A 12408-nucleotide genomic window follows, 5' to 3' on the forward strand; every position below is an offset into this window, starting at 1 on the left:
TGAGAAAATCTCATAAAGAGAGACTAATTTATTGAACAAAACAAGAAATAATAAAAACTGAAAATAAAAGGAGAGAAGGGGCTTACCATAGATGAAAACATCCATGGCAGCCCCTAATTGATGAAGAAGAGGTAGGGGAGACTAGGGTTTTTTAATATTACTTCTAGTCTTTCTTTCTTTGTTAGAAGCGATGACGAACTAGTTATTGTAAGTATTAGGTGGAAAAAATCGGAGGTGACATAAAATGCAATAAATTTTCCCAATTCAAGAAATAATTACCTAATTCTACTTAGAGTAGCGTACACCAAACGAAGGTAGTAATTTTCATAATTTCCTACTATTACCTATTTTTTCAGGCAGTTCCTTTCTCTATAACTCTACCTCTTACTATTTCAATCTTCCTTATATTCAACATAAGACCCATTTGATAATTCCTCTTATCTCTCATTTTCATCCATTAAATTTTTCGATCCCAACTTTAACATCGTACACTAATAATATTAATTCGAACTTCCAAACTTTTAAGGGTAAAGAAATTGGGCACCCTTGATAATTGATATCTATACTTTATTTCGTTTGAAAATCTTTTATAAATTTTACTTCTATAATTTTTTCCAATGCCTTAAAAACAGGTTTAAAAATATACATTGGACACACTGGTGCTAGGCGGATGTCTCTACGGCTCTACCATTCTGCAGCAAAGCCTCAAAGGGTTTAAGCAAGGGTTTAAGGTAAACCCATAGAAGTATTAGAAATCTTCCAATTTTTCTCACCCAATCATTTCAGCTGCCAAAATGAGAAGAACAACAATCAAATTTCTCTTTAACTCCAAAATCAGATCTTTAACAACACCCATTTCACGCAATTTAACCACCCAGATTTATTCAACCCTAGTTTCAACACAACAATCAACAACACCCACACCAATTTCATCATCTACCCAATTGAAATCTTGCCCCAAATCTAAGGGTTTACTCTTTAAATCTCCCAAAACCCACCAATTTCAGAAAAACCCATCTCAAAATTTCAACACCCATGTTGAAATTCCCCCTCAATTGTCCTCTAGACAGAGGAAAATCAAAGAAAGATCCCAAATTGAGCATGATTTTGAGGCAGCAAAAACAGCTGAAGAAATGCTTGAATCTTTCAAAGAAATGGAGGCAAATTTTGATGAGAGTGATCTTGGATTAGCTTGCTTGAAAATTGGTCTTAAACTTGACCAAGAAGGTGAGGAACCTGAAAAGATTCTATCTTTTGCTTCTAGAGCTTTGGCTGTTTTAGATTGTGATGATAAAAATTCTTTACCTGTTGCTATGACTTTACAGCTTTTAGGTTCTACTAATCTTAGCTTAAATAAGTTTAATGATGCTTTAGGGTATCTTAATAGGGCTAATAAGATTTTGGGAAAGTTAGAGGAAGAGGGTAAATTTGGTGCTGAGGATATAAAACCTATTCTTCATGCTGTTCAGCTTGAGTTAGCTAGTACTAGGAATGCTATGGGTAGGAGAGAGGAGGGTTTGGAGAATTTGAGGAAGTCAGTGGAGATTAAGGAGTTTTTGTTGGGTGAAGATAGTAAAGAAGTTGGTAATGCCTATAGGGACTTGGCGGAATCGTGTGTAGTGATTTTGAATTTTAAGGAAGGCTTGCCATATTGTTTGAAAGCGTTGAAGATACACATGAAACTTTTAGGGGATAATTCGGTGGAGGTTGCTCATGACAGACGGCTCCTTGGGGTCATTTATACTGGGATGGAGGAGCATGAGAAGGCATTAGGGCAGAATCAGTTAGCTCAGAGAGTGTTGAAGAATTGGGGTCGTAGCTCTGATTTGTTTCGTGCTGAGATTGATGCTGCTAATATGCATATTGCTCTTGGGAATTTCGAAGCTGCTATAAACACCTTGAAGGGTGTTGTTCAGCAGACAGAAAAGGATAGTGAGAATAGGGCTCTCATTTTCATTACAATGGCAAAAGCCTTGGTTAGTCAAGAGAATTTTCCTGATGCAAAGAGGTGTCTAGAGGTTGCTTCTGGCATACTTGATAAAAAGGAGAAGTTGAAGCCGTTAGAAGTTTCCGAGGCTTATATGGAGATATCTATGCAATATGAGACAATGAATGAATTTGAAATTGCAATCTCATTGCTGAAGAGAGCACACGCTTTGCTTGAGAAGCTGCCTCAAGAGCAGCATTCTGAAGGAAGTGTTTCTGCTAGGATTGGGTGGTTACTATTACTGACGGGTAAGGTTACTCAGGCTATTCCTTACCTGGAGAGTGCTGCTGAAACTTTGAAAGAGAGCTTTGGTTCAAAGCATTTTGGAGTTGGTTATATCTATAACAACTTGGGAGCAGCTTATTTGGAGTTGGAAAGAGCGCAGTCAGCAGCACAGATGTTTGCTGTTGCAAAGGATATCATGGATGTCTCACTTGGCCCTCATCATAATGATTCCATCGAGGCATGTCAAAACCTCTCAAAAGCATATGCTGCCATGGGAAGGTACATTGAATCTCTGCAGCTATAAGCTTTCCTTATCTTTGTAATAATGTATTATATATGACAGACAAATATGTCAATTGCTATTGCTTTATTGCGCAAAACTTTGGTGCATAACATAACACATTAAGGCTCTGTTTGGTTGGAAACATTTTTAACAGAAAATAATATTTAGAAGGGAAAAAATAATTTTAGACTACTTTTCCTTTGTTTGATTCCTTGCTTGAAAAATTGGAGAGAACAAAAAGAAAATTATTTGGATGGGGGAGGATGGAAGGGAGGAGGAAAAGAGGAAGGTAAGAAATAGGGAGGAAAACGGAAAAACCATATTTTCAGGAAAATGTTTCCGCCCAACCAAACACTCTTTAAGTAAATGATATGTAGTGATTTATATGGAGGAGTCAGGTTCCATTTATGAACGTCATGTTCTGAATTGACTGAAAATTTCCTTTTCCCTGTTGCACTCATGGATTGTTTTTTTGAATTGCAGTTATGCCCTTGCTATAGAATTTCAGCAAAAAGCAGTTGATGCTTGGAGGGGTCATGGGCGAAATGCAGAAGATCAGCTTAGAGAAGCGTGCAGAATACTGGAGCAGCTAAAGATGAAAGCGTTTGGTGAATCCTCATCCAAAGTGTTACCGACAAAGGCCTTGCCCTTGCCTCACAGTAGAAATCCTACCAGGAGCTTGCAGCCTAAAAATTCACCAAGTACTCCTAAGAGACAATGAGGTGCAATTTTAGATAAATTATATATCAAGTCAAATTTGTTTTCTTCTTTTGATCGGTTCTTTCCCTCTTTGGTAACTTTATATGTTGCATTACTTGATATATTGCAATGAGTTCTGCTTGATGCTTGCTTAAAACTGCCTGGAAAGCAAATTAATGTATTTTGACAACAATTGATGTAAATACATGTGACATGTCACCCTCTTCCCTGTTTGAAATAAATCAGGAGATGTTGGTCATTTCAGTAATAGGATTTTGCCAGCTTTGTATGCGTTCAAACAGCCGAAACTAATTATGGTGAATGGCTTGTCGATTAGCCTAGAAACTAATTGAAGCTATCTTTCTTTGTTTTGATTGTTTCGCCCAATAATCCGCACTTAAACAGCTAATGATCAACAACTAATTTTACCAAACATCTTGTAAATTGCTAATATGAAAGATGACTCAGAACAATCAACACAAATAATTTACAACACTAGTTGGCCGTACAAGTTAAATGAACCAGCCAACAATTAACAAGCAAGGCATGACAACTGATTGTCAAACAAAGCCATAGTATCACTCTTACAGTCATCAACTGTACATTGATTTAAGATTTGATTTTAAAATCAAAATCTTCTAGTATAGCATGTCTCTCCCCATCGTGAGTTGTGTAAACTTTAAAGAAGTCCTTGTATTTGAATGCCTTATAAAGTGGAGGTTCATTTTCTGCTTGAAGCAGCTCTGTTGCTGGCTCCACAATGCATTCCTTCGATGGATTAATAAAGAAGGCAGCACTCGTTCGTGCTTCACTGGCATTTATCACTCTGTGCACTGCAGCTTTCAGCTTCCCATTACTAACAACCTGCATCAAGTTCTAATTACTAGAGCTGGCAATTTCTAACACAACACGAGTATAAATGACTTGAAGTTACTGAGAGAAATCAAACATGAACATGACCTGATTAGCCGAATTGTTAACTTTAGTAATGATATTACCTCTAGTTGATTGCCGACAAAGACCATAAATGCATCAGGAGCAGTACCAAAACTCAACCACTTCTCCTCCTTGATGAGTTCAAGTCCAGGAACTTCGACCGGCACGGCTTGAAGTATGGTTATAAGGTTGGGATCTGTATGCTTAGTTAATCCGAGAGTTAAACTTGGGTTAGGGGATGGTGGGTAGTGATTAACGGTCAAGATGTTATCTTCACTTAGCTCACATGCAAAGTAATCTTTTTCTAGTCCAATCCCTTGTGATATGCACCCTAGAACCCTTGAACCCAGGTCCTTCAATGCTGTAGCATATGCTCCCACTATCTCCCTGAAAAAACAACAAAAAGTTTGATATAATTGTGATCAATTATATAGATTTTTACTTCCTCCGACCAATATTAATAGTCACATATACTATTTTTGAACGTTCGAAAATAAGATGTACCTTTCGTAGAATAGTAATGTTTAATTATCGGATTTTTTTAATATGCTAGACTCGTATTAAATAACGGGGATAGGGTATGATAAGGCAATATTATAAAAGATCGATCTTTATAAAATTAAAAAAGATCAAGTGCCTGTATTTTTCAGGTTGTTGAGGCCAAAATTTGATACACTCTTCCAAAGGGCTACAATGGTGCTTCAAAACATCCCTCCAATAGTGGATCTTTTCATTCTCAAAATTGTAGCTGCTTGAGTACATTCTGCAGAATTCATTTAGGTCCTCTTTCATGTTTATTTTTGATTTTTCTTCTGGAGACAAATTGAATACTTCCTTGAAGACATCAAATGCTTCATCAATTAAGTCCTTAGAAACTCCATGATTTATTACCTGTTCCGAAAAAAAGGGGAAAAATAGGGCTATAATATTATTTTATACAGATTCATTTTGCTTCATATGAACCCCAAATAAAAATAACTTATAGTATATATTAATATTCTATATTGAAATATGAACCTGAAATAATCCAAAATCTTGAATAGCCTTCATAATATGCTTGACTGAGTTCTCTTCATCATAAAGATCAATGATGGGAATCTCAACTTTCCCCGAAAGGCCTGAAAACAAAAATAAGAGCCAAGCTATTGGTCTAACAATCTATACTTATATATTAAAAGACGTTCCTAAACAAGGAACTGTGTTACGTGGTGCTATCTCTTAAAGTGTTTACTTAATGTACTTCACGTAGAATAAAAAATTAGAAAGAGCATGGTAGAAGATTTAATCATGTGATTTCAAATTACTATATTAATATCTTAACCACCAAACTAAGTAATGTTTGGTGTTATAATTTCAAAATAAGATATTAATAAATAAATATTATAACTATCCGGGGCATAGCTCGGGCCTAAAAACTAGTTAAGCTACTAATAGGAGGCAAAATGTCGATAGTGCTTTAGTTAAACTGCCTTTTGCAACTCTCCACAATTGTTCACTAGATGAGTGTAAGAGTGTTTGGTCCAGAAGAATTTTTTTTTTCCCGATATTAATGTTATTTTAATTTCCTTTGTTTGGTTTGTAAAGCGTGTTTTTCATTTCTCCCCAATGAGAAAAAAAATCCCTGTATATGAAGAAATGCAATCACTTCCTCCCTAGTTCTCACCTTACCTTGTTCTTTGTTATCTCCATTCTCCCATATATGATATATCCTCTCCACTCCTTCATTCTTCCTTTTCACTTTCACTTTCACTTTCTTACCTAAAAAGAAAATGAAGAAACACTATCTTATAATGTTGTTCTTTATTTTTTGGAAAGATGTTTTTCATGAAAATCATTTTAGATTAAACATGTTTTCCTCCTGACCAAATAGTACCTAAATATTTTTAGGACATTGTGTAATTGTACTGTACTAGAGCAACAAACTTACATGGTCTGCTTTTTGGTGGAAACACATAGTTTTCTGGAGTTTCGCCATTTGCAAAACTGCAGTCTGAGAGGAGGTTCACCATTGATGAGGACGTAAATGCAACTTGTGGAAAGTGAATATGGTGCAAGTTTAGTCTAGGAGATGAAGCAGCTTATAATACTTTTTTCAGAAAACTATCTTTTATATTGAAAGGAACTTGGCTTTTTTTTTTTGACAGAAGGAACTTGTTATATATGGTAGTTTTATGAAAGAATCTTTTAAAAGGTAGTCTTTTGAAAGAGTTTTTTTGGAAAAAAATGATTTTTTTTTGATCCATATGAGCCACGAAGGCGGTACAAAGTACAAAGAAGGGGAGGGGGGATTCGAACCTGTGACCTATTGCTCACAGCACCTCAATCTTAACCACTAGGCCAAGACATCCTTGGTTGAAAAAGTTTGAGTATAAAAGGTAGTTCTATGAAACTTTTCCTACTTATATTGGGAACCTGTATCTGTTTTAAAATCTTTTCATTATTATTAGTAATAAGGGAATTTACTATTGTTATGAACATAATCCTTGTTGAGACCAATTACTTTCTATATGAATTATGAAGCAACCGAGTTTTAAGGAAGGATATACTCAATACTCCCTCCGTTTCTTTTAACTTGCACCATTTTTGTAGTTCCTCTGTTTTCTAATACTTGCAACATATTTTTTTTGGTAGCTTTTTACTTAAAGAACCTTTTTTTATTATTCTAGCACATGTGCCATGTTTCATTATCTTTACTCCTCAGTTCATGTTTCATTTGCATATGTTGCAAGTATTATAAAACGGAGGACCCACAAAAATAGGGGAAGGGAGAGATAAAAAGAAATAAAAAGGACTCTACAAATTATATGTAATTTTCTAAAATGAGAAACATTGCAAGTAAAAAGAAATTGAGGAAATAAAACGCAAATTTGACGAGTCTTGTAATTATATGCTTGATGTGTTTTCAGATATTTTTCAAAAAATAATAAAAGCAATGTTCTTATAAATTTGAAGAGTTATCCCCATTTATTGCCCATTTATTTTGGGATGAAACTTTACCTCAACTTTTACATGGTCCAACTTTTATTGTTTTCCATGCTTGGGTGAGATTTCCAAATATGGATATTATTCTATGAGATTGATCAAGTATTAACTGTAGAAAAACATTGAAGTTAAGGAAATTAGAAGGTTTGATATCAGATGGCATGACAGCTAGACAAAAGATATTAAAAGTGTAATAGTTTCCAAAAGAATTATCTTTTCCATTTAAAGCTTGATATACAATAAATAACACTTATCACCCCCACCAAAAACATCAAATGCTAAGGTTAAACATTTCTACTTATGAGCAATGGCTAGGTTGGGGAGACTTTCGTACTTAAAATTTGATTATATGGAGCATCAAGTGATAGTGGTAGGTGGCAGGTAATTTAATTAAGCCTCTTTTTTTTTAGGTTGATAGAGGTGACTTTGATGGGTTGGGTTGGGTTGGGTTGAGTTAGTTAATAGTTAGCATTTTCGAAATGAATAGTTTTGATATATGAAAAATCCGTATATTCCAAAAGTTTTCGTGCTTCATAAATTGTGGTGTCCTTTTGGATCAAATAAAATCACCTTCAAGTTAGAACATAATCATAATCCCGAGTTTCATATAACAATACATCTTGATCTTGATAACATTTAGAAAAAACAATAATTTTGGCATGATTCAATATTTGATCTTAAAATTATAATTTTCAAGTATAGTAGATCTATCCACATCATGGCCTGCTTGAATGTCAAAATATTCCTTGTATCGAAATGCCTTGTAAAGTGGCGCACAATTTTCTGCTTCGAGAAGAACTTTTGCTGGCTCAACCATGCATTCCATCGATGGATTAATGAAGAAGACTGCAGTTGTTACTGCTTTGTGCACTATGGCTTTCAGCTTCCCATTGCTAATAACCTGCAATTTACTTACCTTAAATCCCGTGTAAAACAGAATCAGGACTTATATTATGGGACAGAGGGAGCATATAATAGAGCATGATCCGATCTCAAAATTTCAACACCCATGTTGAAATTCCTCGTCAGTCCTCTAGACAGGGAAATCAAAGAAAGATCCCAAATTGAGCATGATTTTGAGGCAGCAAAAACAGCTGAAGAAATGCTTGAATCTTTCAAAGAAATGGAGGCAAAATTTGATGAGAGTGATCTTAGATTAGCTTGCTTAAAAATTGGTACTTAAAACTTGACCAAGAAGGTGAGGAACCTGAAAAGATTCTATCTTTTGCTTCTAGAGCTTTGGCTGTTTTAGATTGTGATAATAAAAATTCTTTACCTGTTGCTATGACTTTACAGCTTTTGGTTCTACTAATTTTAGCTTAAATAAGTTTAATGATGGTTTAGGGTATCTTAATAGGGCTAATAAGATATTGGGTAAGTTAGAGGTAAGTTAGAGGAAGAGGGTAAATTTGTGCTGAGGATATAAAACCTATTCTTCATGCTGTAGCTTGAGTTAGCTAGTACTAAGAGTGCTATGGGTAGGAGAAAGGAGGGTTTGGAGAATTTGAGGAAGTCAGTGGAGATTAAGGAGTTTTTGTTTGGTGAAGATAGGAAAGAAGTTGGTAATGCCTATAGGGACTTGGCGGAATCGTGTGTTGCGATTTTGAATTTTGTGGAAGGCTTGCCGTATTGTTTTAAAGCGTTGGAGATACACACAAAAGTTTTGGGGGATAACCTGGTGGAGGTTGCTCATGATAGACGGCTCCTTGGGGTCATTTATACTGGGATGGAGGAGCATGAGAAGGCATTAGGGCAGGATGCCAGGATCAGTTAGCTCAGAGAGTGTTGAAGAATTGGGGTCGTAGCTCTGATTTGCTTCGTGCTGAGATTGATGCTGCTAATATGCATATTGCTCTTGGGAAGTTCGAAGCTGCTATAAACACCTTGAAGGGTGTTGTTCAGCAGACAGAAAAGGATAGTGAGAATAGGGCTCTCATTTTCATTACAATGGCAAAAGCCTTGGTTAGTCAAGAGAATTTTCCTGATGCAAAGAGGTGTCTAGAGGTTGCTTCTGGCATACTTGATAAAAAGGAGAAGTTGAAGCCGTTAGAAGTTTCCGAGGCTTATATGGAGATATCTATGCAATATGAGACAATGAATGAATTTGAAATTGCAATCTCATTGCTGAAGAGAGCACACGCTTTGCTCGAGAAGCTGCCTCAAGAGCAGCATTCTGAAGGAAGTATTTCTGCTAGGATTGGGTGGTTACTATTACTGACGGGTAAGGTTACTCAGGCTATTCCTTACCTGGAGAGTGATGCTGAAACTTTGAAAGAGAGCTTTGGTTCAAAGCATTTTGGAGTTGGTTATATCTACAACAACTTGGGAGCAGCTTATTTGGAGTTGGAAAGAGCGCAGTCAGCAGCACAGATGTTTGCTGTTGCAAAGGATATCATGGATGTCTCACTTGGCCCTCATCATAATGATTCCATCTGTGGCATGTCAAAACCTCTCAAAAGCATATGCTGCCATGGGAAGGTACAGTGAATCTCTGCAGCTATAAGCTTCCCTTATCTTTGTAATAACCGTATTATATATGACAGACAAATATGTCAATTGCTATTGCTTTATTGCACAAAACTTTGGTGCATAACATAACACATTAAGGCTTCGTCTGGTTGGACATAAAACATTTATAACAGAAAATAATATTTAGAAGGGAAAAAATAATTTTAGACCAGTTTTCCTTTGTTTGGTTCCTTGCTCGAAAAATTAGAGAGAACAAAAAGAAAAATAGGATGGGAGAGGATGAAAGGGAGGAAGAAAAGACGAAGGTAAGGAATGGGGAGGAAAACGCATTCTTTCATTACATAATGAAAATGTTATGAACTCTTGGGAGAATTATTTATCGTCCAAACAAAGGAGGAAAAACAACATTTTCAGGAAAATGTTTCTGCCCAACCAAACACTCTTTAAATAGTTAATATGTAGTGGTTTATATGGAGGAGTCGGGTTCCCATTTATGAATGTGATGTTCTGAATTGACTGAAAATTTCCTTTTCCCTGCTGCACTCATGGATTGTTTTGTTGAATTGCAGTTACGCCCTTGCGATAGAATTTCAGCAAAAAGCAGTTGATGCTTGGGGGGGTCATGGGCGAAATGCAGAAGATGAGCTTAGAGAAGCATGCAGAATTCTGGAGCAGCGAAAGATGAAAGCGCTTGGCGAGTCTTCATCCAAAGTGTTACGGACAAAGGCCTTGCCCTTGCCTCACAGTAGCAATCCTACCAGGAGCTTGCAGCCTAAACATTCACCAAGTACTCCTAAGAGACAATGAGGTGCAGTTTTAGATAAATTATATATTAAGTCGAATTTATTTTCTTCTTTTAATCGGTTCTTACCCTCTTTGGTAACTTCATATATTGCAATGAGCTCTGCTTGATGTTTGCTTAAAACTGCCTAAAAAGCATATCAATGTATTTTGATAGCAATTGATGTAAATACATTTCACCCTCTTCCCTGCTTAAAATAAATCAGGTTATGTGGGCCTTTTTCAGTAATACAGCTTCATATGCGGTCAACACAGCCATAAATATTTATTTTGTTTTGATTGTTTCGCCCAAAAGTCCGCAAATAAACAGCTAACGATCAACTACTAATTTTACCAAACATCTTGTGATCTGTGAACTGCTAATATGAAAGATAACTCGAACAATCAACACAAATAACATACAACACTAGTTGGTCGAACAAGTTAAGTGAACCAGCCAACCATTAACAAGCAAGGCAACCAAAACAAAGCCATAATATCTCTTACAGTCATCAACTGTATAGTTCAGATAGTTCTAGCATTGATTTACGATTTGATTTTAAAATCAACATCTAGTATAGCATGTCTCCCCATCATGAGTTGTGTAAACTTTAAAGAAGTCCTTGTATTTGATGCCTTATAAAGTGGAGGTTTATTTTCTGCTTGAACCAGCTCCTTTGCTGGCTCCACAATGCATTCCTTCGATGGATTAATAATGAAGGCAGCACTCGTTCGTGCTTCGCTGGCGTTTGTTACTCTGTGCACTGTAGCTTTCAGCTTCCCGTTGCTAACAACCTGCATCAAGGTATAATGACTGGAGCTGGCAATTTCTGACACAACGCGGCTATAAATTGTAACTCTAGTAATGATATTACCTCTAGTTGATTGACGACGAAGATCAAAATTGCATCAGGAACAGTACCAAAAGTCCAAAACTCAACCATTGCTCCTCCTTGAAGAGTTCAAGTCCAGGAACTTCGACTGGCACGGCTTGAAGTATGGCTATAAGGTTGGGATCTGTATGCTTAGTTAATCCGAGAGTTAAAATTGGATTAGGGGATGGTGGGTAGTGATTAACGGTCAAGATGTTATCTTCACTTAGCTCACATGCAAACTAATCCAAAATCTTGGATAGCCTTCATCATATGCTTGGCTGAGTTCTCTTCATCATAAAGATCAATGATGGGAATCTCAACTTTCCCTGAAAGGCCTGAAAACAAAAGTAAGAGTCAAGCTGTTTGTCTAACGATCTATATTAATATTAATAAATTAAAAGACTTTTCTAAACAAGGAACTGTGTCACGTGGTCTATGCTTCAGAGTATTTACTTCGTGCATACCACATACAATAAAAATTAGAAAGTGCATAGTAGAAGATTTGATTACATGACTTCAAGTTACTATATTAATGTTTTAATCTTAACCACTAAACCAAGTAATGTTTGGTGCGATAATTTCAAAGTAAGATATTAATAAATAAACATTATAATTACCCGATGTATAGTCTGGGACTAAAAATTAGTTAAGCTACTAATAGGAGGCAAAATGTTGATAGTTCCATAGTTAACTTGCCTTTAGCAACTCCGTACAGTTGCTCACTAGATGAGTGTAAGAGTGTTTGGTTGAGAACAAATATTTTTTTCTCGATAATAATTGCTTTTTAATTTCCTTTGTTTGTTTTGTAAAGCGTGTTTTTCATTTCTCCCTAATGATAAAAAATTTCCTCAAGAAATACAATGACTTACTCCCTAGTTCTTACCTTACCCGTTTGTTCGTTTCTTGTGAAACCTAAAATTATCTCCCAATGAACGTAAATGCATCCATATATTCGTTCCAAACCACATGACTCTTTTCCAATGACCTCCCATGTCCCTAGGAGGCATCCCGTGGCGTTCAGAGTTCGGGCCCCGAGAAAATCCGAAACCATGTATTATAACCTTCAATTTTTGCTGTTTTTGCGCATTTTTGGACGTCTTCGGGTCTGGTCATATTTTCTCCCGAAATATTTCTAGGAGTGCTGACGCAACTTATAATGTTGCGTGGATCCT

At 36.1% G+C, this 12408-nt stretch overlaps 3 protein-coding genes across 9 annotated transcripts; 2 read left to right on the forward strand and 1 right to left on the reverse strand.

Moving 5' to 3' along the window:
• Positions 1-636: 636 nt before the first annotated feature.
• Positions 637-11505, forward strand: LOC104894649 (protein KINESIN LIGHT CHAIN-RELATED 1). Of its 7 annotated transcripts, none has more exons than XR_007273987.2 (5): positions 637-2491; positions 2979-3217; positions 8050-9590; positions 10151-10389; positions 11034-11505. XR_007273987.2 is itself a non-coding variant. In XM_048643918.2 (3 exons), exons 1-2 carry the CDS (start codon positions 795-797, stop codon positions 3214-3216), a joined length of 1935 nt encoding a protein of 644 aa, XP_048499875.1. In that variant the 5' UTR covers positions 637-794; the 3' UTR covers position 3217; positions 4781-8043. The 7 variants fall into 7 exon arrangements, 3 of the variants coding, with proteins under 3 accessions (XP_048499875.1, XP_048499874.1, XP_010679234.2); XR_007273988.2 differs by lacking the exon at positions 8050-9590 and having other exon boundaries at positions 638-2491; positions 11034-11166; positions 11275-11505; XR_007273989.2 differs by lacking the exon at positions 8050-9590 and having other exon boundaries at positions 638-2491; positions 11034-11166; positions 11281-11505.
• Positions 3804-6139, reverse strand: LOC104894648 (protein DOWNY MILDEW RESISTANCE 6-like). Its single transcript, XM_048644203.1, has 6 exons — positions 6058-6139; positions 5799-5888; positions 5148-5248; positions 4891-5021; positions 4193-4517; positions 3804-4058 (listed from the first exon to the last, which is right to left on the reverse strand). The coding sequence occupies exons 1-6, from the start codon at positions 6137-6139 to the stop codon at positions 3804-3806; spliced, it is 984 nt and encodes a 327-aa protein (XP_048500160.1).
• On the forward strand, positions 8115-11505 carry LOC104894697 (protein KINESIN LIGHT CHAIN-RELATED 3). The gene is given in 9 exon segments (XM_048643919.2): positions 8115-8289; positions 8292-8409; positions 8412-8503; positions 8505-8557; positions 8559-8865; positions 8868-9545; positions 9547-9590; positions 10151-10389; positions 11034-11505. Coding segments are annotated over 8 exon segments (1698 nt in total). The 5' UTR covers positions 8115-8121; the 3' UTR covers position 10389; positions 11034-11505.
• Positions 11506-12408: the final 903 nt, after the last annotated feature.

This window comes from Beta vulgaris, chromosome 5, assembly GCF_026745355.1.
Source record: "Beta vulgaris subsp. vulgaris cultivar EL10 chromosome 5, EL10.2, whole genome shotgun sequence".
NCBI lineage: Eukaryota > Viridiplantae > Streptophyta > Magnoliopsida > Caryophyllales > Amaranthaceae > Beta > Beta vulgaris.